We start from the raw sequence: 24,337 nt of genomic DNA on the forward strand, positions 1-24,337 counted from the left end.
CGTGTTTTATTTCTTTCAAGGAGGCGAGTTTCAAATGATTTCCTCTTCATATCATCCATTTGAGTTATTTGTTAGAGATTGGTAGAGAGACTTTCTCCAGGTACCGTCAATCGACGGTTTCCTCTTGAAGATTCACGTCCGCATACAATATAATAGACCCGATCACACAGCGGTGTGACAGATATGAACATTTATTATAAACAAGGGTCAGATCGAAAGATGATGTTGATGACGCAATTAATTTTTTTTTATTAACATGGAATTTGTTCTCGAATATTTAATTGTTTTATTTCTTCTTTAATCTTTCTGAAACTATATACGCTGTACGTGTTACAGTAGGCGGGTGTGTGACGGAGCAAGACAGGACGAATATTGTTCCACAACTTGTACGGACAAGCTTTTCGTATATAAACGAGGATGGATAATTTTATACCGGACAGAAATCTCTCCGTCGTCTGAAAATAAATGCACCTGTACAACAGCTATCTTTGCAGTCATTATGGCGACGCCAATCACAAACCAAGTGAGCTAATCAGTGGAGTATTTTTCGACAATCCACGTCTTGCAACGTTTTTCCTCGTCGAAATGCAGCATAAAAATCCCCCGACTCACTTCAAACAAATCGGCGCTCACTCATAGTTACAAATCTCGTTTGGCTGCGATCATTTACAACGTAAATTGCCGACTTGTTCCCAGGTAATTCCGTTTGCCTGCATTACAATACGACTGATTGCCGTGACCTTTGACCCAGCATTTGCTGCGTAATTCAAGTAGCCTTGGTTTCTGTATACAATTCGACTTGTCATTTCCTCGACTGCATTTTTTGTTTCATTCGTCGATTCCAGCGTTTGTCAAATCGTACCTGGGATACGCCTCAGGTAACAAAATGATTGCCGTCCTGCTTTTTGAAACTTATAACAGCATTTGACACTGTTTACGTCAGTTTTTCCTTCTCTGAAATATGTTACTGTTAGTTTGCAGAATATCCAATCTGTTACTTTCTAGTAAGTTATAAATTGCAATCAAGGAATGTGGAAAATGTACAAGCTGAGACAAAGCATGTATTTCGGTAATATTGCCGAACATTTCAAACTTCATGGCGTCAAGGATACCAGTGTGATCGATGAAAGAAATATAAGGATACTACGCAAATATTACCCATGATAATTTACAACCACGATGCAAAATACAAGTTAAGCAAGCGTCATTCAGATCAAAGTATGACGTCATTTTCTCCGCAACCACATAAACAAGAAGACGTAGGAATTTTGCATTATCGTCGCGTTTGTGGCTTGACGATTTTATTGAAAAAGTCTTGTCGACATGACGATCACATTTCAAAGTAGATAGAATGCCAGAAGGCGCATGCCCGGGTGTTTCTGATCAAAATATTGCACAACTTGTATCGTATCAGCTTAAACTCCCTGAATTGTACATCAGAAAAAAATCAACTACGACAACAAACCACTTTCCACAAACACACAGTACATACACTTATAAGCTTTGTCCTGTCATTCGTAACTTGTCTACGTTATGTAAGTTTGTCTATTTCTTCTGCATATTGACGCTTGTCGTCAAATTGCGTATTTTTGCCGATTAATCGTTTCTCACTCGGCTGTCACTCATTCTCGGGTTCGGTGAAAAGCAAGAAATGAGTAAAACAATGACTACTTAACAAATCACAATTAAAACCCTGAAGTTGAACTTGAAAATGGATACATTCGGCGCTGACTAAAAATTGAGTTGGCAGAGTCAGTGGTTTGAATTGCAAAAGATCAACATATCAAGTGAAAACCGAACACTATGATCGAGATGCAATGATTGGATTGAATACTTTAGAAATTCAGTTTTCCAGCCTTATGCACATTAAAAACTTAGCCTGAAGGCGGTCTGTTGTGATTGTCGACTACAATGTTGCTGGGAACATAATGTCTTTTTGCAGCCCCCACCCCCACCCCATCCAGTGGCTTTATCCTGTTTCGCTTTGCCACAACCATTTGTTACAGCCACAACAGATTCGCAATGAATCACGAAAAAGAATTATTTCAGACTTCTCAAACACTCCAACACAACATAACAATAGAACACGTAAAAAAACAACTTTGCGTTATGGTTACTGCGCATGCGTCGAATGCGGGCTCACAGGGTGGGCCTAATACAATAAATAATCATATCTTATATATTAAAATATTTTACATTAATATACACGTAAAGTTGTATCTTATCCGATATAATTGCGCGTGGTCCAAATAATAAAAGCGGAGTCTGTGAGGTCACTTTCTCCAGGATGATGAATCTGTTAATCGGGCCTTGAATTATCGGGAGAGTACACAGGGTTGCAGGTTCCGGCGTTCTCCAGATACGAAGATGGCGCTTACATTCCCAAGGATAGCCGAGTCACACAGGCCAATTTAAAGCTTTAAAAAGCCCCAAACCCTCTCACTTTCTTTAAAATTGCAAGTATTCTGCCTGTAGTATCAAGCGTTTCGATTCGATGACGTCACTGTGTCCATTTGCACCTCATCAGTACCTCATAATTGTCGTTCGTTTTTACTGAAGAAAACGATCAAAACTGTTCCGTGTTTTATTTTCGGAGGTAAGTTGACGGTATTTCACGAAGCACATGTCCCGTTTGGTGGCGCTGTCACTTCCAAACACATACAGTAGTGAAGGCCGCATTTCTGGCAAGGTGGAGGGTTGGAAGGAGACTTTAGTAACTCAGGAGAGTGGTCGACATATCCTGCAAGAAAAATGAGAGCAAAAACCATTTTAGATTAAAGGTAGAATGCGCCTTGGGGACAGATATTCAGACTCTTAAAAATATTTACTATACTTCGCTGGTAAGCAGCTTGTGATGACTGATTTTGGAGCTTATGTAAAAAGATCCTAACCGTCTTGTTTTGTGAAATTAAAAATTCAATTTTACCCGATAAAATCAACACTGGGATGGCGGCCATTTTGAAGTTCAAATACTGGTTAATATTAAGAAATTTGTTCACCTGGTACCAAAAGTTGCACGATTTTACTCTTGATTTGGAATGAACTTGCTCATACACACAGTCCTAACGCATAGAAACATCGTGCTCTCTTGGAGAGACGAAAATTCTAGCAATTAGACAAGCATCCGAACGAAACAGGCTCAACACCCGATGATTTTTTCATGAAACGTTGGAGTCGATCACTCGCCCTAAAGTGAATAGTATTATCAGAAAGTGCACTGCGGACTTTTTTATGTAAATTTCCTCTTAACAAATAAAAAACACGAAATATGCAATAAGAATGAGATCCCTACTTTGCTGACATGCTTTGAGTTTAATCAAGCGTCTTCGCGCCTCTTCGGTTTTGTTTATCATAGATAACAGCAACTTTGTCATTGCAAACATTCGTTTGGGGTTTATATGAAAACTTAATTATGAGATTTTGAATGTTGACTAAAAACTGGCGCTTCGCACCACAGCTTTCCTGACAGCTACTACCTAGACCCCCGTTGGACTCTGAGGAGATAGTTCTATGTCGGCTATTAAAATGTAATCTTGATCGCCTCACTGCTTCGTGTTTATTTCTTCGCCCAATTTCACCATCGCCTAATTTTTTTTTTCGCGGTAAAACTTTTTGTTACGCGTCACGGGACACGTTTACATATGGCGACTCTTGGCCGGTGAGCAGCCTGCATCTACAACCAGCGCCTCGTTGGTAACATTTCAAACTCCGATCTCCCGGGAGGCAATATCGATAATGATGATGTCGGCCAATCAAGCCTAATAACCATCCAGCTGGAATCATCTTCTTTCGGCGTGTTTTACTCGTTTTCCGTCGTTTATGATAATATCCAATGTCCTGATTACGTGTAATAGACTGTCGATGGGCTCTGAGTGGGCCAGGGGGCTCGCTGCACCGTTTTTTCAACAAATTGTCTTATTTTTATCGTTAGGACGGTTTTTTTTTTCATTTTTGTTAAATCAACGTAAACATTCGGCGAATTTTGTAAATCGATAGGACTGCTGATCTGTTTCATTGCCATAAATTCTTGACAGCCGCTGTTTTTGCCTTTCTATCGGTGAACATGCCAGTTTGCATACGTTATAGTTGTTTGCCACCTCTACGTCTTTGTCACATCAATGTATTATGGTGTCTCGCTCCACTGTCTATGCCAATACATTAGTTGTTGGCTTTTTGTTTTTTTTGTTTTTGTTTTTGTTTTTATTTTTTTTTTGTGAGGGCGGCAAGTGTATATATAAGAACCTGGAATTATTTCCGCTTCCGCCAGCTGCGAATGACTAGACTGATATTTGCCAATGTCTTTAGCCTTTTCCTTTAGGTTGTATGTGACTATTTCTCTTCTTATTTGTCGCTTAAACATTCACTCTCCAAGTGCAACTCATATTCTCAGTACGGCGAACCACACTTCATCTCTGCAGAGGTCTGTTTTCAATACCGCTTTCAGGTTTCCTAGCTTTATACTCTACGTAACAATCATCCAATTCGTTCCTATATCATTTCCAATCCCCACTCTGTTTTGGTTGTTTTCAACACAGAGGGCGAATCCTACTGTCTAACCAGCAAGCAATTTTCTTTTTACGATCACGTGTTCGTAGCCAAATCTAGACTAGCAGATCCATTTATACTTATTTGCATCATTAGTGTATTTTAAACCATCGCTTTGTTTCTTGCTACGAGCACAGAACACCCGTCATTGCATAACGTGGTTTGCTGTGTTGATATCATGTATCTGTACTTAGAGAACATCTCTAGCGTAAAGGTGTAAATTGTCTGTGCCTTCAAAGAGATCCAAAACAAAGGGATCCAAGCTAGCAGCTTTGGCAAGACACAAGGCTTAGCCTGTTCACACCTACGGTTCACGCTCCAAACTATGCAGTGAAGCGTGACACAAGTCTCTCAGTAGTCCTTGCTCCTCAACACTGACATAAATGTCAGTGAGAACCACATTTTTTTTTGCTAAAGCAAGGGGAATGAAACTTTTGACACCTACTTGAAAATTTTGATTTCCGTCTCTCTATGGTCTCGTGTAAATATGATTCTCGAGTTAACGAGACAAATATTCTCGCATCAGAAGCGTAGGGCAAATTTGCATTCACTTTTACATAAAACAAGGTGGAAAAGCAAATATCAAAGCCATGTCATTGCCCCTGGAATCAACATATGAACTAAAAACAAATTCTTTATCCTCATTGAACAATATCTGATAACAGTTCTAATTTCATCATCGTGTGATAAAGCACACCGTTTAACACGAATAAGATGAATCTCGTTATCCGATGCACTATTTTGTCACGGGGATTTCTGTCAAGCGTCTATACAAGTGACAAACGGTAATATATCAACACAGCAGATTCTACTGCAAAATGAACATATTTCTTATCAGTTAATCTGTTATCAGGCCAACAGTAGGTTACCGTATACACTCTAATCATTTGATAGATTGGATAGCTCTTTTTTTCCAGAAAGCTGCAATTATATCTTATCTTAAGATTGCCATAGATTACAACATTGGCATTATTTTCGAATATTTCGTTGTCATGGTGATTATTTTCATTAATATTCGCCTTTTATCTTTTGTAATGTTAAGGAGAGAGAGAGAGAGAGAGAGAGAGAGAGAGAGAGAGAGAGAGAGAGAGAGAGAGAGAGAGAGAGAGGGGGGGGGAGAGGGAGTACGTGTGACAGACAGGAAGATAACAGATGGGAACAGATAGGTGCTTGGACAGAGACGGATAGACAGGCAGGCGGGCAGACAGACAGACAGACAGACATGCGCACGCAGAAAGAAGGAAACAAAGAAGAAACTGACAGGTAAATAGAGAGGCAGAGACAGGCAGGCAGACTGACTACAGACAGAGAGATGGAACGGAAGCAATTAATTTGGGCAACCACGACCGCGATGTCTATTTTTTAACTGCTAAAAGATCCTAAGTTTTGTGAAAGTTTCAAAGCCCCCTCCACTTATAGCTATGTACGAAAATCACATCAAATTAAATGTGCTTAATAGGGATCCCCGTGATACGCCAAGTAAATTACATTTCGCCATATGAAGCTCTGTTTGGCGTCCCCCATTCTATTGAATGTTTTAATATCGGGACTCGAGTAATATATGTTTCAATGCTTGACAAAAACAATACCGTGACTGACATTAATTTTGCAATTTCAATCTCGTCCTGGCCTGAATTCAAAGCACTCCATGCGTGCCTGGATATCGAACTACTATGACTGTGATTGTGATTGACATAACACAAAGGCGTTCGAGTGTATTAATATTTTTCATCTACGTCGGAGCGCTGTAGTCGCAAAAAGTGACTGTAATGATAATGTAAAATGTAATAATTGTCGAGTAATTATCAAGGGAGACGACTTGTCATTCTTGTAAAGATACTTTTCCAATTTCCGTTACACGGGACTTGGGGATAATTTAACGTCCCGATCGACATTAGGGGTTATTTTCCTACCTATGTTATTTGCGAGCCTATATCAAGAGATCCTGTTCCCGAAAGGAGCCCTTGACTTTGATGGAAAAGTTCTGGAGTGATCGAATCCAAACCCGTTATCTGCAAACGTAAGCTTAGATATCAGTCCGATCATTCTAAATACAACTTTCCGTGACACAACTTATCATTCCTCTTCTTCTTATTTGTCTTTCTTTCTTTCTTTCTCTGTCCTGTCAGCATTCTAGCCATCTTTTAGTTTATAGGATTTATAATTCATCTACCTATACATCGACTCATAATTTGCCTCCGCAATTGTCTGGTATTCATAACTTTCTTCTTTAGAAAAAAACGTGTTGGTCAGATATTGCAATGATAGACAATACGTGACTTACAATTAACTAATACGGTTAAACGGACGTAAACTGTCTGAAATGTCACTTTTCTGCGGTCCTATTATTACCGCCCAATCAATACACAACATGACATCTACAAATATCATTTTTGGAATTGTTCAAAATGATATTATGATAACCGCTCTGTATTAATAATAATTACATCACTCTGTATTTGGCTTTGACTCTAAACAGTCATTGTCTAAAAACTTCGGTTCTCACAATAGAAGTAGACTTAGATAAAATATCATCTATAGAAGTGTTGGCACGTGGATACTCAGTGGCAGAGGAGCAGACGATCAGATTGAGACGAACAGACACACAGACAGGCGAATGCCTGACTAGCAGACTACCATGTAGTACAGAAACTATTTGAGCGCATCTCTGTCACGTCTGTTTTGTTGTCCATCGTATTTGAACACTGTCATATATGCTTTAATCTTGTTTTGTGATTATTTCTGAACAGATAGTTTGCTAGGACTGTTAAACAATAGACAATCAGAGACAACAGCTTGGACAGAGAAACTAGCTCACGTCATAAAAACTAACACTTGCGGCAAACATGTAACATATGTTCACGAATGCGCACTTTTCATTGCCATATAATGTCATCTCTAAAACTAGTCCACTGAAATAGAGATCGGCTGTGTTCACATGTAAATTCACGAAACAGTCGGAAATATGTGCAGATTTTGTTATACCGATGAGAACGGGTAATTAATGCACCACAACGATGATGTCACATGGTGTTATACAGCGGAGGTAAAGAGTAAATAGGAAATATTATTGAAGTTCTAAGATATGTTGAAGGGAGCTACGTAAAGAAATGCTGCGTATTGAAAAGGAATAGAGAAGTGACACAATCGATGATGAAAGATCTCAAGATAGGAGAAGGATTCAAGGATACACCATGCAACATCGCAATGTGTACCGTAATTTCCATTTGTCCACTCGTTGTGTCGGAGATATACAGCACTCTAATTTATGTTCCCTTCAGCCAAACTCTTGTAATACGCATTTTAATAAAATGGAAGTTTGAAAGGTAATTTAAGGTATTTTCACAGTCACGGTTATTTCAGCCTTTATTTCGAGGCGTTTGTTGGGCAAATAATAAACACCACGTAACATAAATTAAAAGGCGACCATCGTTTGCCACGACTACTTGTATTTTTAAAGTTGCTGTAACGAGTAATCCAATTTTATGGACAGTAATAGGTTTAAAGACTGGTAATTTACGCCGATTTCTCCCAATTACTACCTCGCAATTAACCTTGTTCACGGGATGCATCACTACCCCGCTGCAATAGCCATGGCAGCAAAGATAACATAGCTGTCATTCACTGTAATAATCATGAAATAAGTGACCGTTCGTAGGTTGCCTGCCCAAGAATTTTCTTCGGCGGTAGAATTATGATTTTGTTTTTCACTCGCTAAGTTTGATCAACTCACCAATCTTGTTGTTGTTGTCAAGAGGACCCGGCGTTGTCTTCCCAGTGTTGTGTTTTTTCTGTCTTGCTCGCGAGTTTTGAAACCACACCTGCGTGACCCGTTTACTGAGTCCCGTTATCTGAGCTATCCTCTCCAAGTCCTGGCCGTCTGGATTGCTGTCGACGTTGAAGTTCGCCTGCAGAACTTGCAACTGTTCCTCGGTGAACGTGGTTCTTACCCTCTTCGTTCTCGGGTTGTGTCGGCCATGACCGTTTTCTGCAATCAAAGAATAGAGCGAGAGTCTTAATATGTAGTAAAGCTTCCTCATTATCTTGACTCGACAATAATTGATATAAAAAACAAAGCGGCAGTGGGGAGGAACGACCGGGCCACAGCACGGCACCGCCGTCAAGGTCTCGGGTAGCAGCTTGACTCTGACGCGAGGAGTGCGTTCACATAACGCGTCAACTTACAAACAACCGTGACGTTACGTAATGTACAAAGAAACCAGCTCACTTCCTTCATCTTCTGTACGTTTAATATACCTTCATCTGCTGGAAATGTACAATGCAGTAAGGAAACGTGGCATCCCTATAGCTATAATATCAACTACGTTAACAATCATGCCAGTCATTGGTAAAAATATTGTTTGTGTTTTTAAGGGAATATTTCCAACTACGAAGGTATTCATGCATTGATATCGTCATGGCACTTCGACATCAGAATAATTTGTCAATACTAAGGGAACAATTGAAGAATGCTATAATCATATAAATCAAGAAATTATCTTATAAACAATTGTAATAGAATTATTTTACCGTCGAATCGGAGTTATTCTAGCTGCATATCTCATAGCTAAACAACTGAAAATGTAAAGAAAGACATTTCACGATTTACATTATAAGTCGATCTCTACAAAGAATTATCGCTACGGTGAGCTGGGTAGGTCTGAGAAATTATTTAAGCATTTGTGCGAAAAAGTAAAAAAAATTCAACTACATTGCAATACAAAACCTGACGGAAATTTCCCTGATCTGCGAGCAGACGTTTGGTAATTTCTTATTCGTGCCTACAAGTTACCTCTCTGTCTATATGTTCCGGCGAACACTGTCAAAATATTGAAAAGATATTTTGCTAAAGTGGACCGCCCGAGAGGAAAAGTAGCCCAAATGAGTTGATGGGAGTGGATCGGAGTAAAAAAATTAACTTTAAACTAATTCAGGTCGCTTATCTAAATGCAATTTTCCTGATAACATACACGCCAATTTGTGTCGATCACTACCCCACGCTGTGCTCAATTCGGACCCCTTTGCACGTCGTTTGCTGAACAACGGGCGGTTGCATGTAATCATACCACTACGGCAGCTTGCACGTGAATGCAAAATTGGTCAACGCAAAGACCCAGCGTTTTACCACAGCCCAAGCATTTACGTAGTACGCATCGACCGTCTCCGAGTCCAAAAACAGCGACGTGGTGCGCGGGTAAACTATCATTTCCATCTTTCAACAAATAATACATTATTATCGCTTAAATCAGTGTTTCGCTTACGAAACAGCCTAAAATGCAGCGGAAAAACAGTTCGACGGTGATCTCAGACTTCTGCTAATTAATCGACCGATCCATGTTCCACAGCAGAAGAGCTCTCCCTTTCTATATCTGTGTCTCTGTTTGTCTGTCTCCGTCTACCTCTGTCTGTCTGTCTGTCTGTCTGTCTGTCTGTCTGTCTCTGTCTCTCTCCCTCCCTCCCTCATACTGTCAGTTAAACTAGAACTACTCCGCAAGAAAGATCGCTTAAACTAAACCAGTTAATGGTACTGGAAATAAACTCTTTAACTGGAAAAATGCTTCTAATGAAGAGGTTGACACATCACAATTCTGACACTCTGTAGGATTCTCTCACGAGAAGAAACAAAATTATCCTTGGTGCATTAAAAACAGAATTCTCTCTATACCCCGTCGTACATGCGAATTTATACATGGTGTGCGGAATTAACCCTTACATAATGTGGAAAGGGCTGTCTTACGGCGGGCGTTCGAATAATTCCATAATTTTAGTCAAGCTTCTTTGGGTAAAAACATTTACGATCTGAATGCGATCACTTTTCTCTGTGGGATCATTAAAAGTTAGCACAAAATTATTCAATTCGGAGCTAAACGCTCCGTTATCTGGGCTAACAGCCGCGCTAGTTCACCTTTTTCACTTAGCCTCAGCTGACAATATTGGCGGAGTATGTTTGCATTTGTGAGCAAACCTTGAAGGCCGTGGTTAAAATATTCAGAGATGTCTTTTCAGTGCCAGCAGTATCTGTGACTGATGATTTATTAATCGATGCCTTTAGTGATTGGGGAAGGCTTTGGAACAGTTATGTGGTTGAACGTTTTCGCATTTCGTGGGTTTTTCCAGTTTCAGAGCTTTTTAAAGTTTGTCAGCGCGGTCTTGATATTGTTGATAAGCAGGTCGTTGAGTAGCGTTTAGACGTTCGTAAGAAATATATATATATATATATATATATATATATATATATATATATATATATATATATATATATATATATATCACAATGTCAATCTATTCCGATGTAACGTTTATACGAGATGATAATTTCTGATATACAGTATATTGAAATGTATAGTTTTTTCCACGTTTAACTGGAAGTACTGACTCGCAAGTCAACGAATCTTACAAAAACAAACGTTTGAAATGAACATGGCAGTTGATTTTTTACTTTTCTATGAAGTGGTTGCTGGAATACATTCGAGCTGTACACCTCATTGACTTTCAATTTCTTTTGCCTGGCGAAAAAACGTTACGCAAATATCTGTCCTGAAATATTTGTTCTTTGTGGTGTGAGCATAAGACCCAAGGCGTTGTGTTTTGTTAACTTGTTTACGTTCTCTTGGGGAATGTTGAGCGGGCATACGAAACTTTCGGTAAACAACTCGACATCATGACAGAACAGGATAGACTAGATAGTGAAACAGAAGCGTTCACTTTTAAATGCGGACTTCAACTCTTTCGAACTCCTGTAATTTCTGCTATTTCGATAAATGAATGGGCAAAAAATATCACGAGCTAATTGTGTTATTTCATCGCACATTTTTGCGTCGTTGGGCAATTAGGACCAAGTCAAATTAAATTAGGCAATAATATGTCTTGATAATTTACTGACCTGTGCGGTCGAATCGGTTATGAAAGTGAAGGATAGAACTCCAATATTTTCTTATCCATTACGATTATTCATAAATATCATAGACAGGCTGGCGTTTATGGACACGTGCACACAAAGACAGTGGAGCCAGCAACCGACTGCGTTGGATAGGGAATGCCATACATCCTATCATGATGACGCCAAACCTTGCCACACATGTAGTTCAACAGCAACAATAAGTTACACCGCCCAGGCGTATACGCCATTGTGATGGTGCTATTACGTAAACTTACGTCATGAATGCGAGCACGCTGAAATGGCTTTCTGACTTCCGCGACCAGAGCAATTTTACATGCAGGTAGCTTTGTATCATAACAAAAATATTGGTGGCGTTCAACGCCGCTTTATGCAGAGCAGCTAACCCTGTGCTGTATGTGTAAAGATGTTTTTTACGGTAAAACCTGCGTCTTTTGTCATAATTTCATGATATATGGCAGCAAAGGTAGATATGTTTGTTGTATATTTTAGCCAGGTCGTAATCCAAGGGTTTTCAACGAAAGTGACAGTACACAAAGGCCTCCATTGCCTATCTCCTTTCCCGCGGCGGGTGGCTGATTCACTTCGACGGAGAGAACGCAAAGAATGGTCGCTGGAAGCATAGAAACACATTTACGTTCCCAAATGTCACCGCCCTACATTACAGCTTGCGTCTCGAGCTGCAAAACATGTTTTAACTCGCCCGTTGAGTCGCAATTGAGAGAACACTTTTGCAGTTGAGAGGGTCGTAATGGTTGACACCTCCAGAGCGTCGATGAGTGTGGATATTGTCCTCCGTGTTGGCAGTTTCATCGCCGTTACACAAAATGCATGTAGTGACATCATAATCATTCAGAAGACGCAAATTCAAAAAAATGTCAACCCGACAAATAAATTCAAGAAAACGAAACATGGTCAGAAGCTCCCTTATAAAATATTCGTGATTGTAAAAACTGTACAGCACCAAGCTGTACAATGTAGAGCATAACACACACACGCTCTCTCTCTCTCTCTCTCTCTCTCTCTCTCTCTCTCTCTCTCTCTCTCTCTCTCTCTCTCTCTCTCTCCCCAGTAGTTGTCGAGAATATAAAACAACTAAAAAAATAGACAGTAATTGTAGTGAGTTATAATTTGTTTTTTTTTTTCATCAGATAACTCTCCAAACAAAGAAAGAAACGACCCGGCGCCAGTATAAAGGGCCGATGACGGGGTTGTTTGATAACCTGGGAGTAGTCGGTGCCCTATTGACTAATAAATGTTCTGACCATGCTCAGGTACTTACCCTCTTTGGTTTCCGAAGTGTCTGACGAGTTCTCTAAAAGTTCCAGGTAGTGTGTTTTGCATAGCACTTTGTTTTCCTGCATGGCGAACTCCTCCCCTGTTGATAATTGTCTCTTGCAGTTGTCGCAGGCGAAGCAGGCCAGGTGGTACACGTGGTTTTTCGCCTTCCTCACCCAGTCGTTGGACTGGATGTTCCGCATGCAGTGAGCACACTTTGTCCCAAATTGCCTGTTGAATAAGGGAGAAATGAATAGTGACGGAAGGCTAGTTTTTATCTTTTGATTATCGAAGATAACGGTGACAGTAATAACAGTCACTGTATATGATCATGGCGACGTCCAATATGGCGATGTCAGTTGTTCCAGTGATAACAACGAATCATCAGATCATTGATTATAGATGATGATGATGATGATGATGATGATGATGATGATGATGATGATTATTATGGTGATGATGATGATGATTATGGTGATGATGATGATGATGATGATGATGATGATGATGATGATGGTTGTTGTTATGATGGTGGTGGTGATGCCACCTAGTGATCCTTCCCTTCATCATCATCATCATCATCATCATCATCATCATCATCATCATCATCATCATCATCATCATCTTTATCATCATCATCATCTTCGTCGTCGTCGTCGTCAAAATCACATGCTCCGTTGTCATTATCACACCTTCAAAGTCAAGTTGAACAGTATTATGAAAGTTTAACAACATATCAAGGGGAAAAAATAGAAATACATTTTGTAAAGACCTAAACTACTCAAATACCCATTTTACAGTTGTGGCGTGTTTAAAACTGAGAGCGGTGCAGTATTTCTTTATTATAATAGTACAACATGTTACATGCTGGAAACACTCTCTCGAGGTTTAAGGCGTGTTGTTTGAGTGTTAATTGCATTTGTAGCCGGCAACAGCAGTGTTTTCATGGACAGCTGTTCAGTCAAATGTTTCCAAAAATAGTGATAATGATCTGCCAACGAATAGCTCGTGCCTCTCGTTTATATGACTGGTTTCTAAATTTTCTGATAAGCATGATCAGTCACAACATCCCCCAACCATTGTCACCCTCTCAGGACTTCCCCTCCCCCGCCTCTCACGTACTCGTTCCCGTCATAATGCTCGCATGTAAACCCTTTACAACCCTTCCCGACGTCATTGTTGCGACTCGCGCGGGAGGAAATTTGATGGAGAGGTCTCTGACAAGCATACCATGTTACGGTCAACGAACAGATCAACAAGGAAAGAAGGAAGAGTATAATCGTTTTGAATGAAAGCCTTCCCGCTAGGCCTGCTAGAACCAAAGATTATCAAGTAGTATACACCATTTGATACGAAAAGACAGGAACTCAAAATCAGATTAGAAGGGTAAAGACACTGTTTCTTTCCAAAGCCACTCCTTTCAAATAGAGTGCAGTGACATAAGGGTATACGATTAGTGTACCATGGACTCGCAAAAGTATGCTCAGTTTCTTCAACCAATCGTAAATCTCGACAGGCAAAACAGTCGGTATACGTAGAATGCCTCGATGATGAACGTTCCCAAATATAACGTCTCCTCGTTTTTCGCCAACGGCTGGAACTCGACAAAGCTTGTAGGGGCAGCGTCTACAGCCACAAATACAACTTTCGCTCGACAGAGCTGATCAGTCGAGGATTACTAAAACACGCTAATTATTCAAATACTGACTATTTCAACTGAGATTTTCTTAATCCATAAAAACAAATAGTTCAATTATACTGGGCAGTCAATTTGACGGCAATTCCCGGTTCAACTCCTCTGAAAAGCGACCAGCCCCGGCAAACCAATCCATATGAAGACGGTGTAGGTCAAATATGCGAGTCACTATGAGCAAAGCAGTAGGTGTGATTCATTGTTTATTCTAGTTTTTTTATTTCGTTTTCGTCGAGACTCAGTACTTGTCAGCAGCGTAAAACTCGACACGCGAGGAAAATTTGACACAAATCTGAGCTGTGTGGACGACCTCAACGATTGGCAGAGCAATCGCTTGCCACATCAGGGTGTTGTTGGAAATTCGCCCCTTCCAGGACACAACGATGTCTTTAGTGGCCAATTAATCAAATAAACGGTGTAATAATGACAGATACTGTTTGTTTACACAGTGTAGATCGATTTCGATAATTGACAGTCAGCGTTCAAACACCATTGAGAATATTTACCCTGCGCTGTCTTGTTAGTTTTTCGATACATGTTTATTTGTTTGTCTGGTTCAGTTAATTTCACGGCTAAAGCCAATAGTGTGATTGGTGGCGAGAAAAGTGTGCGTTCCAAACGTCTGAGCTGAAATGTTTGCTTGTTTTCGTTTGATGTTGACAAAACAGCGACATTGAGCATCTTGTTCGGGCTTTTGTCCCCTCCTGAGTGTTTCTCCTTCGATAGTGGGATGTCGTTGCCTCGGGTGTCGCGGTGAAATAATACCCAGCCCCAGCCGCAATTAAGCCATGGCTCAAAGTAAGGAACCAACGCACATTGAGAACGCTAGCCACTGTGATGCTGCAACGGGCGATGGGAACATTCAAGGTTGGCCAAAATAACACATATCTGTTCTATTGACAAAAAGCTCCTCGAAGACATTCATGAGCAGTCATCCTGCTTTAACCAACATTCAATAAATTCGACAAGGTTTGCTTTGTCCATAGACTTGCATACGCTTTTGTCCCCTTTCAAGCGTTTCAATGTCAGAACGACTTCCGGTTTCTCTGAACATTTTTCAATAGACCACCTTACTTTTCCTCGTGCTATTATCACAGTTCCGATGACATTGCACCGGGCTTTATGCATTTGTCCTACCTAGCCAGCTTTCTTGCCAATGACACTTTTTGCCTACAGTGCATTACCGCAACGAGCGGCAAAGACATCGTCTGAAAAGCGGCTATCGGTAAAAATGGACAGATCAAAACAATCTTGACGATCAAGCGAGAAAATGCAACATTTGTAGATATGCTACGTTCTTGTGGTGAGAATCAACATGATTTCACAACCCTCTTAAATTAAAAGTTGAAACTACCGGTATACGTCTATCGTCTTCCTTGGATTACTTCAATGATTACGAAGGACCGTCTCTATCTACCGACGATTCTACCATGCTCTGTGGAATGGATCGCCAGGCTCGTGAGGAGCTCTCTTCGACGCTAGCTTTTTTCAGAATGGTAATTTTTGCTGTTAATGAGCCTCCTTCTATTGAAATCTCGATCTTTCTACCTCACTAGGTGCTAAAGCGCCCGAGGGGAGAGTTTCTGCTTCTCGGTCTCCCCAGCGACTGGAAAACCAGTCTCTTCCCCACTGGCTTCATTGTAGCAGTGAAATTCCCGTCGTAGTATCATGGCAAACATTGTGATTCCTGGCAATCGAAACACTTACATCCAATTTAGGGGAAATTCAGTGGAATCTTATCAGTTTGAATCCAGCGTACTTAGTTGAACTTGAACAGAGACATCTATGTCTTATGTCAATTAAAAACAGTGGGAAACGTAGACCTGCGATTCAACTCGCGGCGCATGTACTCGCCGTTTTGGTAAATTATTTGTCCTGATATTTTCTAAATAATCACAAAACCTTTTTTTGAGTCTATCTCCTCAAATAATTTCTGTACAGAATAACGGCATTGTTTAGCGTTGAACGGAAATGACCACTAAATATTAGGCGCTTGGCACATTGCTGGGATAATAATCGTATTTAATATGTAGAATGTCTATATTGAACTTGATTATTAAATAAAAGAATCACCGTACGCGATATTAGTGTAGGCCTATAGGCCTACATGTTGCCTGGCGAATGGCTATGGCTGCCTGGCTCGGGCCCGGCGAACGCACTGCATAATCATCAATGTGTAGAATGTCTACATGACTTGATTATTTATTAAAGAATAACCGTACGTGATATTACTGTACATGTCGGCTAGCTTAACCGAGCGGCTGTAGAGCTCTGCAGGGCTTGGGCCCGGCTTTGGCCCGTTGTCCACTGCTGCACAGACAGGAAGGGAAGGTGTGAAAGCTTTTCACCGCCCGATTTCATAAATCAGCGAAATTCACGAACTCTGAGCGTTTCCGGTGATAAAACTGGTCAACGGTCAGATGGTTGCATAAACAATCGATCGACTGGCCTCTTTTGCCTAAAATCATACCTTACCCTATGCTACTGGCGAGAAATCGTCCTGAAATCGGCTGGGCACACCAACCCAGCGCCGGCCATTTTGAATAAGCTGCATGCAATGTATGCGCGCCTGCATAGAACCCTTTGCAGATGACGTCATTGCTCTTCTCTCATTGGACGCGTACATTGCATGCAGCTTATTCAAAATGGCCGGCGCTGGGTTGGTGTGCCCAGCCGATTTCAGGACGATTTCTCGCCAGTAGCATGGGGTAAGGTATGATTTTAGGCAAAGAGGCCAGTCGATCGGTTGTTTATGCAACCATCTGACCGTTGACCAGTTTTTATCACCGGAAACGCTCAGAGTTCGTGAATTTCGCTGATTTATGAAATCAGGCGGTGAAAAGCTTTCACACCTTCCCTTTCTGTCTGTGCAGCAGTGGACAACGGGCCGAAGCCGGGCCCAAGCCCTGCAGAGCTCTACAGCCGCTCGGTTAAGCTAGCCGACATGTACAGTAATATCACGTACGGTTATTCTTAATAAATAATCAGTCATGTAGACATTCTACACATTGATGATTATGCAGTGCGTTCGCCGGGCCCGAGCCAGGCAGCCATAGCCATTCGCCAGGCAACATGTAGGCCTATAGGCCTACACTAATATCGCGTACGGTGATTCTTTTATTTAATAATCAAGTTCAATATAGACATTCTACATATTAAATACGATTATTATCCCAGCAATGTGCCAAGCGCCTGTGGAAATGACCGCTAAATATTATTCGGTGACTAAGGAAAAATAAATAGATTGTGCTGTTCCGATAACATGGTTTTCAAAAATAGGGTAGGTAGGTCGGCAGGGATTTTTTCCAAAATATTTTCATTTTTAAATAAGCTTATGCACTTTTCAGGGGTTCAGGGCAATCAAACACTGGCCACAACATTTCCAGAAAAACGTATCATACATATAAAAGGAATAAAGACATAAAAGACGTTCTGGTTCAAGCAAAAATCAAATGCCAGGTAACAAACACGTGATTTTACGCGTTTTTTCTTTCATTTTTCTTGACTTCCGTGTTTACGTAGCTCTAAAAAGTTTAGGGTCGGCAGGAAAAAATAGGGTAGGTCGGGTTATCGGAACAGCACATGTTTTTCCTTTGGCCTAACAAGTCTGGGTCTGGGGTTTCAACGGCAACTCATTTGTTGCCGTAGAGATATACATGTAATCGGTGAATCGTTCAAAGACAGCTTGAACCCTCTGAGTGGTGAAATATACAAAAAAATTAGCGACAAGGTAAAGCTTGCCAACAAGTGTAATCATTATCGGGATGAATTGTGTACGTACTGCGTCACCGTGTGTCTTAGCACAATCTCATATCCCGGTGCACATGAATGGAAAACACGTGTATCGATTTTTACGGCTTTCAGAACTCAAACACTACCCATTCTTTCTTCTTTCTCTCTCTCTTTCGGTTCGGTCATTTCATGGTTAATAGTATAAAGCATTTTCAACGGAGTGTTGGAGCCTAATCGATGAACTTCATCTCGGCAAACTTGACACTGTAACCTTCGTACTCTCTGACTCTGTTCACTGCAATTCAAAGTCGAGGTGCTTGTTCGCGAAGCGACGACGAGTAGAAATCAGTGTTATAAAACCGAATGTAAACATGACATCGAGAAATAAAACAGCCAAACCACATGGAAACATTGTCATTGCAGTTCAATTTCTGTACTGTAGAGGGTCATTGCCGAAAAACAACAGATGACAGCATTTCAAGTCGCCAAGAAGTACATGTTTCTCGTGGCATACGTCAGAGAGTGATTTTTCTTATCCATAACTAAACCATTTTTCTGTTTCGATTCCTATCAGCAACGCTGACAGTTACACGCACAGAATCAAGACTGGCCGAGGGGCGGTTCTCTCCGGACCGTCTCACGGTTTTCTCCGTCTGCAGCCCCCCTCCCTCTCTCTCTCTCTCTCTCTCTCTCTCTCTCTCTCTCTCTCTCATATTATTGCTTAATGGCCCTCGAAATTACCCAAACTAAACATCAAATGTCATCCAACTAGTCCCCTCACCCGACGTTTCTCCTGATAGTTTTCTTGTCCCCCTTTCACAGGCAAAAAGCTCAGTCAGTAGTCATTTGTCGAGAAATGCGCCATGTGTGAAAAAACACATATACTGACATCCTTACGTGCGTCAGCTAGAAATTTTACAATTCACTGAAAGACTCCCCGGGGCAGGTCTGCAGTTTATCTTTCAAAGCGAGTTATTCCCAATCCCAGATGACCCCCGGTTTTAACAGAAAGGTGTTATATCAGTGGCTACCATCTCACGGTAGCACTACGTGTATTTCCGATGCATGAGGCACCGTCGCGCAGAGCATATCTCATTGCTTTTCTCGTTTTTTAACTTCCTTTTTCAGTGCATTGGCTCCATATCTAACCCTTGAGTCACTCAGGGGTTAACACTACCTCCGAGTAAAGCCGGAAGAACGACGGGGTTCGCTAAAAACTACCAAAGCGTAAGTATTTGTTTCGCTGCGCCGAAAGAGCGCAAATGAGTCAACCCTTTGTCTTAGGGTTCAAATTACGTTGCACAACAGTTACAGTGGACGCCACGGGGGGAAAGGCTACTGAAGTTCAAGTGGCGGTCAGCCGTTCTTGTCTTAAAATCGATGACAATGTCAAAGTTTGCCGGAAATATTAGGCGTTCACAGGGACGCTGCTTTCAATTCTAGTTGGGTGATTCACGTGTGTGCCAGTAACCCAGTCGAACTTAAAGAAACGTGACATTACGAAATAACAACGATTTCGTCTCACAGATTTTTCGAGGGGATTCCGAATTCTCTAACCATGTGAATTCACAGTTGTCTGAGCTGCCTTTAAGCCATACGACCTAGCCCAGTAGTTGGATAACCAGCGGTAGTTTCCTACCACGACGCCCTCTCTTCTATCCCTGACACGATGATGCGTTTTTTAAATTGAATCCTGGGAATAGGAAACGTTTGACCAAAAATTGGCCTTGGATTTGGATGGATGTACTTCTGTATTTTTAAATCGTTTCCTGTACACGATTTTGTAAAAAGCGTCTGATTATTTCCTACCTGAACCCAATATGAACAATGACTCGGGGTTTCGGATACTCTTTAAGATTTGCGAAAGCCATCCTTGGAAAAGCCGCAATCGGACCAAAGCCCGGCGTTAAGTGCAATCTGAGGCATGAAATGTTTTCACTTCAAACAAGTTCAAAGCAAATCAACAAAGAGCGTTGAAGAAAATCATAGAGTTGCTGGATCTATGGAAAGCATTCAGGAATAGAATGTTGCAAAAGTTTGATTCTGAATCTGAAGCGGTTCCTTGATTATTTGGTCGCCGATTTAAAAAGAATACACAAAAATCTAACAATTCTTCAGTAAAGCTCATACATCATCATCTGATCCAACAATAGTCGTGGTTTATATTTGTATGTTCAGCGAAAAAAATAACCCATCGTGTCATGATTGTGTCAAACAAAACAAAATTTGCGAATGACACTTTTCCCCCTTTGTCATAAAAGAGCTACGCCATGAGCACCACTTTTGCAAAAAGGGACCAGACGGAATCTGATACTAACATGATGATATCGAGAAAGGGGGCCATAAGTAAAACGTTTGAATGTTTATGACACAGGACTGTGATCTTGATGGTTATTCCACAGTGCCATCAAAACAAAAAAAGCCTTCTGGACATGGAAGTCACACAACAACCATACCAAAAAAAATTCTAAAATTGCCACCAAAAAATGAAATCACGCATGCAAATATATTTCATAAATGAAATTGTGATTAAGAAACTGAACTTTGAAGACGATATACATATTTGCCCGATAGCAATTAAAAAAAGTTATGATAGTTGCCTCAGACAATTGTGTCGGCGATTCAGTCGCTCTACTTTCCAGTTCTATCACTTGCTGACGTGGAGCGATCTCAAGCCAGGGGCAATATTCCATTTTCTAAGAGTGATGCAGGATCGTTATCGCTGATCTCCAAGACTTGGGAAAAAAACGCGTTGACAGGAAGGTGGTAACGCATGCCGCGAGCAAGAAGCAATTTTAACCGAATTTGACCCAACACACGTGATCCCGAAGATGCCTATCGCAAGCCGGGAGCAACGCACGAACGGGACTTCTGAAGTCATGCTGTATGCATCTGGATTAGAACATGGGCTGTTACGTACTCAGCTGCTGGTATTGTCGGAAAGTGCCACCCCTCCGTTTTGTCGAGTATATCTCCGTTTGCTACACTGCAGTATAGGGAACTTTGGGCTCCCTTTTACAGTAAGTTGGACCGTCCCCTCCGGTATTCATTGAGAAATATTATGTCCCCATGAAAGTACGATCTGTTCAAAAAACTATATAGGATTAGGAGACAAACTAAAGCAATGGTCACCGTTTGTCTTTTAATGTAACAACGTAGTGCCCCAATACCCAATACCCTAGATGACGACTGAGAAAGCACACAAAAATCGGTGCAATCAATATGAATAGAAAACACGTGTCGATATTGTCAGGTTGTAACGTGTTGTTTATGACAGCTTTTCTGGTGTGTATGGCTAAAAACACGTGAAAGCGTAATTACGCGCTTGTGAAATTATGCTGATCGACAAAACTTCTAAAACTTTTTTCTAGAATGTACTTTTTAACAGAAATAAGTTTATCATATAAAGATAACATGTTTTATTATATTTACGCAGGTGAACTAACCCTCGCATATCTAATAGTATGCATTTTCCATGTAACGTAATATCAGGCGTTATTGCGTGTAAACTGCAATTGACAGTGGATCCCATTCACTCCTATTTGTCAAGATTTGGTTCCATAATGTTTGGAGTGTAACACAATTAATTCGATCTTCCACTGAAGCTAGGTGAGCAGGGCATATGCATAGTCAACGAGACAACAAAGAAACTTGGTGTAAACTGCGGCATGTTTTAACCAACGAGGGGTACGCCTTCTGATCACCGATATATTAAACTTTCAAGTTTCACTCACTTCTCTGTGTGATCGTCTGATTATTATTCGCCGGCAGAAACTGCGATGAATTTTGTTTTCTTGTTTTGTTTTGTTTTATTACAGTTTTTATTTTTATCTTAAAGTTTGGAAGCAGGTTCAGCGAATTATCAGTTCTTCGATTATGCTGTCCCTATTTTGTTTTCAATGTCTCGCTTAACCGGATTATACTGTTGTCAACGTGATTCTAAAATACAAACTTTGAACAGAGCCAGGATTTTGTTCCGTCAAACCATAACGAAGACGCAAAAGAGCGTCTTTTTTTTATAATCGACAGATTCTTGATATTTTCCAAAAGCTTAATAACCGAACCGTATCGTAAAGAATAACATTAAACTGTGCTAAGAAAAATATGCTTAGGTTATCTGAGAATATAACAATTACATTTAAGGATTTTAGAAACACAAAGGCCGCCGATGGGGTTACTCACAGTCCAACACTGTTACATGATTGTATATGGCTTATCGCGAATTCTGTACAATTTTTTCCTCTGAATTTCTGTCTGGATATGTTATGAATAATATTTCGTATCGTGGGATATTTCATCACCGGGCAACTGTTTCCATGGGGATGTCGGTCAATTTCCGAGAGTTAAAGTGGTCAATATCTGACCCATTGCGTGTACACTGTGTGGTCATTTTAATTGCATTGAAATATTTTTTCATTCGTTATTTATTCCCTCCTGGTTTACGTCTTAGATTTGGTATATTATTCTATAATGGATGGCGGTGTCAATAGCAGAGGTTGAAAACAGGCAAATCGCCCGTCACGGAGTCACTATATCTAGAGACTCGTGTAAACACACCGGGCTCAATAACAAAAACAAAACGTAAACGATATAATTACCCAAACATGGTAATGAAATGATGCAGCCATTATAGTGCATTTTAAAATGCATCACACAATTTTTCCCTCTCCGCAACTAAATGAAAGTGTCGGTATTGCAGAGAATCGGAGAATTACTCACTCCCTAATTTGATAAAGCGAGTCATATTCGTTTCAAATTCATGTTTGTAATAGGATTAGCCTTTGGAACTGAAAACATGTCTGAATAATTGACAGAGGTTGAGAGTGGACAGTTGACCGTGCTCATTTTCGTTTCTCATCGGCAAAGTCACCGAAGGCATGGTGTTGATTTTCTCGTAATTCTTACTTAAGTTTATGCTATATTCACTTCGACCTCGCGTGTATGAAAACATCAGGGTACAGATCGAAAATCGCGAGACTTGGTTTCAAACACTGTAACGTCGAGAATTCGGTCTGTTTTAAGATTGGAGTGTTGGTGTGGTGTTTTGTCTCGGCCGCACAGGGGAGAATGCGTGGACGCACAATGTGAGGGTAGGGAGTCGTGTGTATATTTCGTGAAATTAATATGATGCGGTTGTACTAACCTTATGTAATCCATTTTGCAGTAGATATTCTCGTCCTTTGTGAAACACGACTGTTGTCCGCCGAGGTTGGTTTGACACACGCAACATCGAAGGCACCGTACATGCCATGATCTGGTGCCGACTTTCAGTAAGTAGCGATCGACAATCGGCGCTGTACACCCAATACACACCTCACTGTCCTGCTAAAAAAAAATAATTTCTTCGTTATTAATGGTTCCTCGCTAGAGTTCCACGTTTGTCATGGATTCAGACAGATGGTCAGAATTTGTAACTCATATCATAAAACATATTTGGCGTTCAACATAAACATTTCATCTAATATAACTTCGAAGTGTATAACATTGAAATGGTATCTTGTTCGATCGTCTCCTGATTTCACGTGAGCTCTTGAGAGATTCTCATCAACCCTAACGATGGCCACTTATCGGCCTTAGTGGCGACCGAAAAAGTCGAAAACTGTGACACTGACCATCAAGAACACCGTCGCAGGAGTCCTGACATGGCGTTGCGAGAGTGAGCACTGGCTAAGCGACACTGAACTGACCGCTGTGATAGTGAGAGACACTCGGTCCAAATCGCCTCCGAGTGCAAGCTTCGTAAACTATGATCGACACGACAAACCATACCCAATTGTAGGGCTTCCTTGATCCAGCCAACAGCCTCTAAACACCCATGGAAATGTTTACATAGGCTTGTGTCAAATTCTCAGGTTTTGATCAAAATAGCGATTGGGTGGGCTCTCATGATCAGTCAACGATGCAAAGTGAAACATTTCATTGATACAACTAATTAGCAGTTGTACATTAAAAACAACTTACGATCATCTGCTCTTCGAAGCTGTCGTTACTCGCTTGCTCCGACATATCAGGTGCCTCCGGGAAAACAGTCCAGTCGGCGACGGTCTTGGGTCTGATCGGCCGCAGACTACGGTGCACGTTCAGCGAGAGAGAAGCAAGCGTCATACGCGGTTCAGCAGCGGAGATACGATGTATTGCCTAGTGTTATCTATTGAAAAGCCGACTGAATAGCCGTCGAATATAACCTTCGC

The 24,337-nt window shown here is 40.9% G+C and overlaps 1 protein-coding gene across 2 annotated transcripts; it reads right to left on the reverse strand.

Annotated features, from left to right (window-relative positions):
- Positions 1 to 1,266: 1,266 nt before the first annotated feature.
- On the reverse strand, positions 1,267 to 24,337 carry LOC139152759 (LIM/homeobox protein Awh-like). 2 transcript variants are annotated; one of them, XM_070726086.1, is made up of 5 exons: positions 24,108 to 24,337; positions 23,290 to 23,468; positions 12,726 to 12,952; positions 8,279 to 8,533; positions 1,267 to 2,740 (listed from the first exon to the last, which is right to left on the reverse strand). In XM_070726086.1, the coding sequence occupies exons 1-5, from the start codon at positions 24,249 to 24,251 to the stop codon at positions 2,613 to 2,615; spliced, it is 933 nt and encodes a 310-aa protein (XP_070582187.1). In that variant the 5' UTR covers positions 24,252 to 24,337; the 3' UTR covers positions 1,267 to 2,612. The 2 variants fall into 2 exon arrangements, with proteins under 2 accessions (XP_070582187.1, XP_070582186.1); XM_070726085.1 differs by having other exon boundaries at positions 23,290 to 23,471; positions 24,108 to 24,334.

The sequence above is a fragment of the Ptychodera flava genome, chromosome 16, assembly GCF_041260155.1.
Source record: "Ptychodera flava strain L36383 chromosome 16, AS_Pfla_20210202, whole genome shotgun sequence".
NCBI classification, from domain to species: Eukaryota; Metazoa; Hemichordata; class Enteropneusta; family Ptychoderidae; genus Ptychodera; species Ptychodera flava.

Coding starts and splice junctions, on each gene's coding strand:
- LOC139152759 (XM_070726085.1), bottom strand. CDS start 24,251: ATGACGCTTGCTTCTCTCTCGCTGAACGTGCACCGTAGTCTGCGGCCG. Junction 12,953..23,289: donor TGCAAAATGGATTACATAAG/GTTAGTACAACC, acceptor CTTATTCAACAG/GCAATTTGGGACAAAGTGTG. Junction 2,741..8,278: donor TGACAACAACAACAAGATTG/GTGAGTTGATCA, acceptor TTTTTCTTGCAG/GATATGTCGACCACTCTCCT.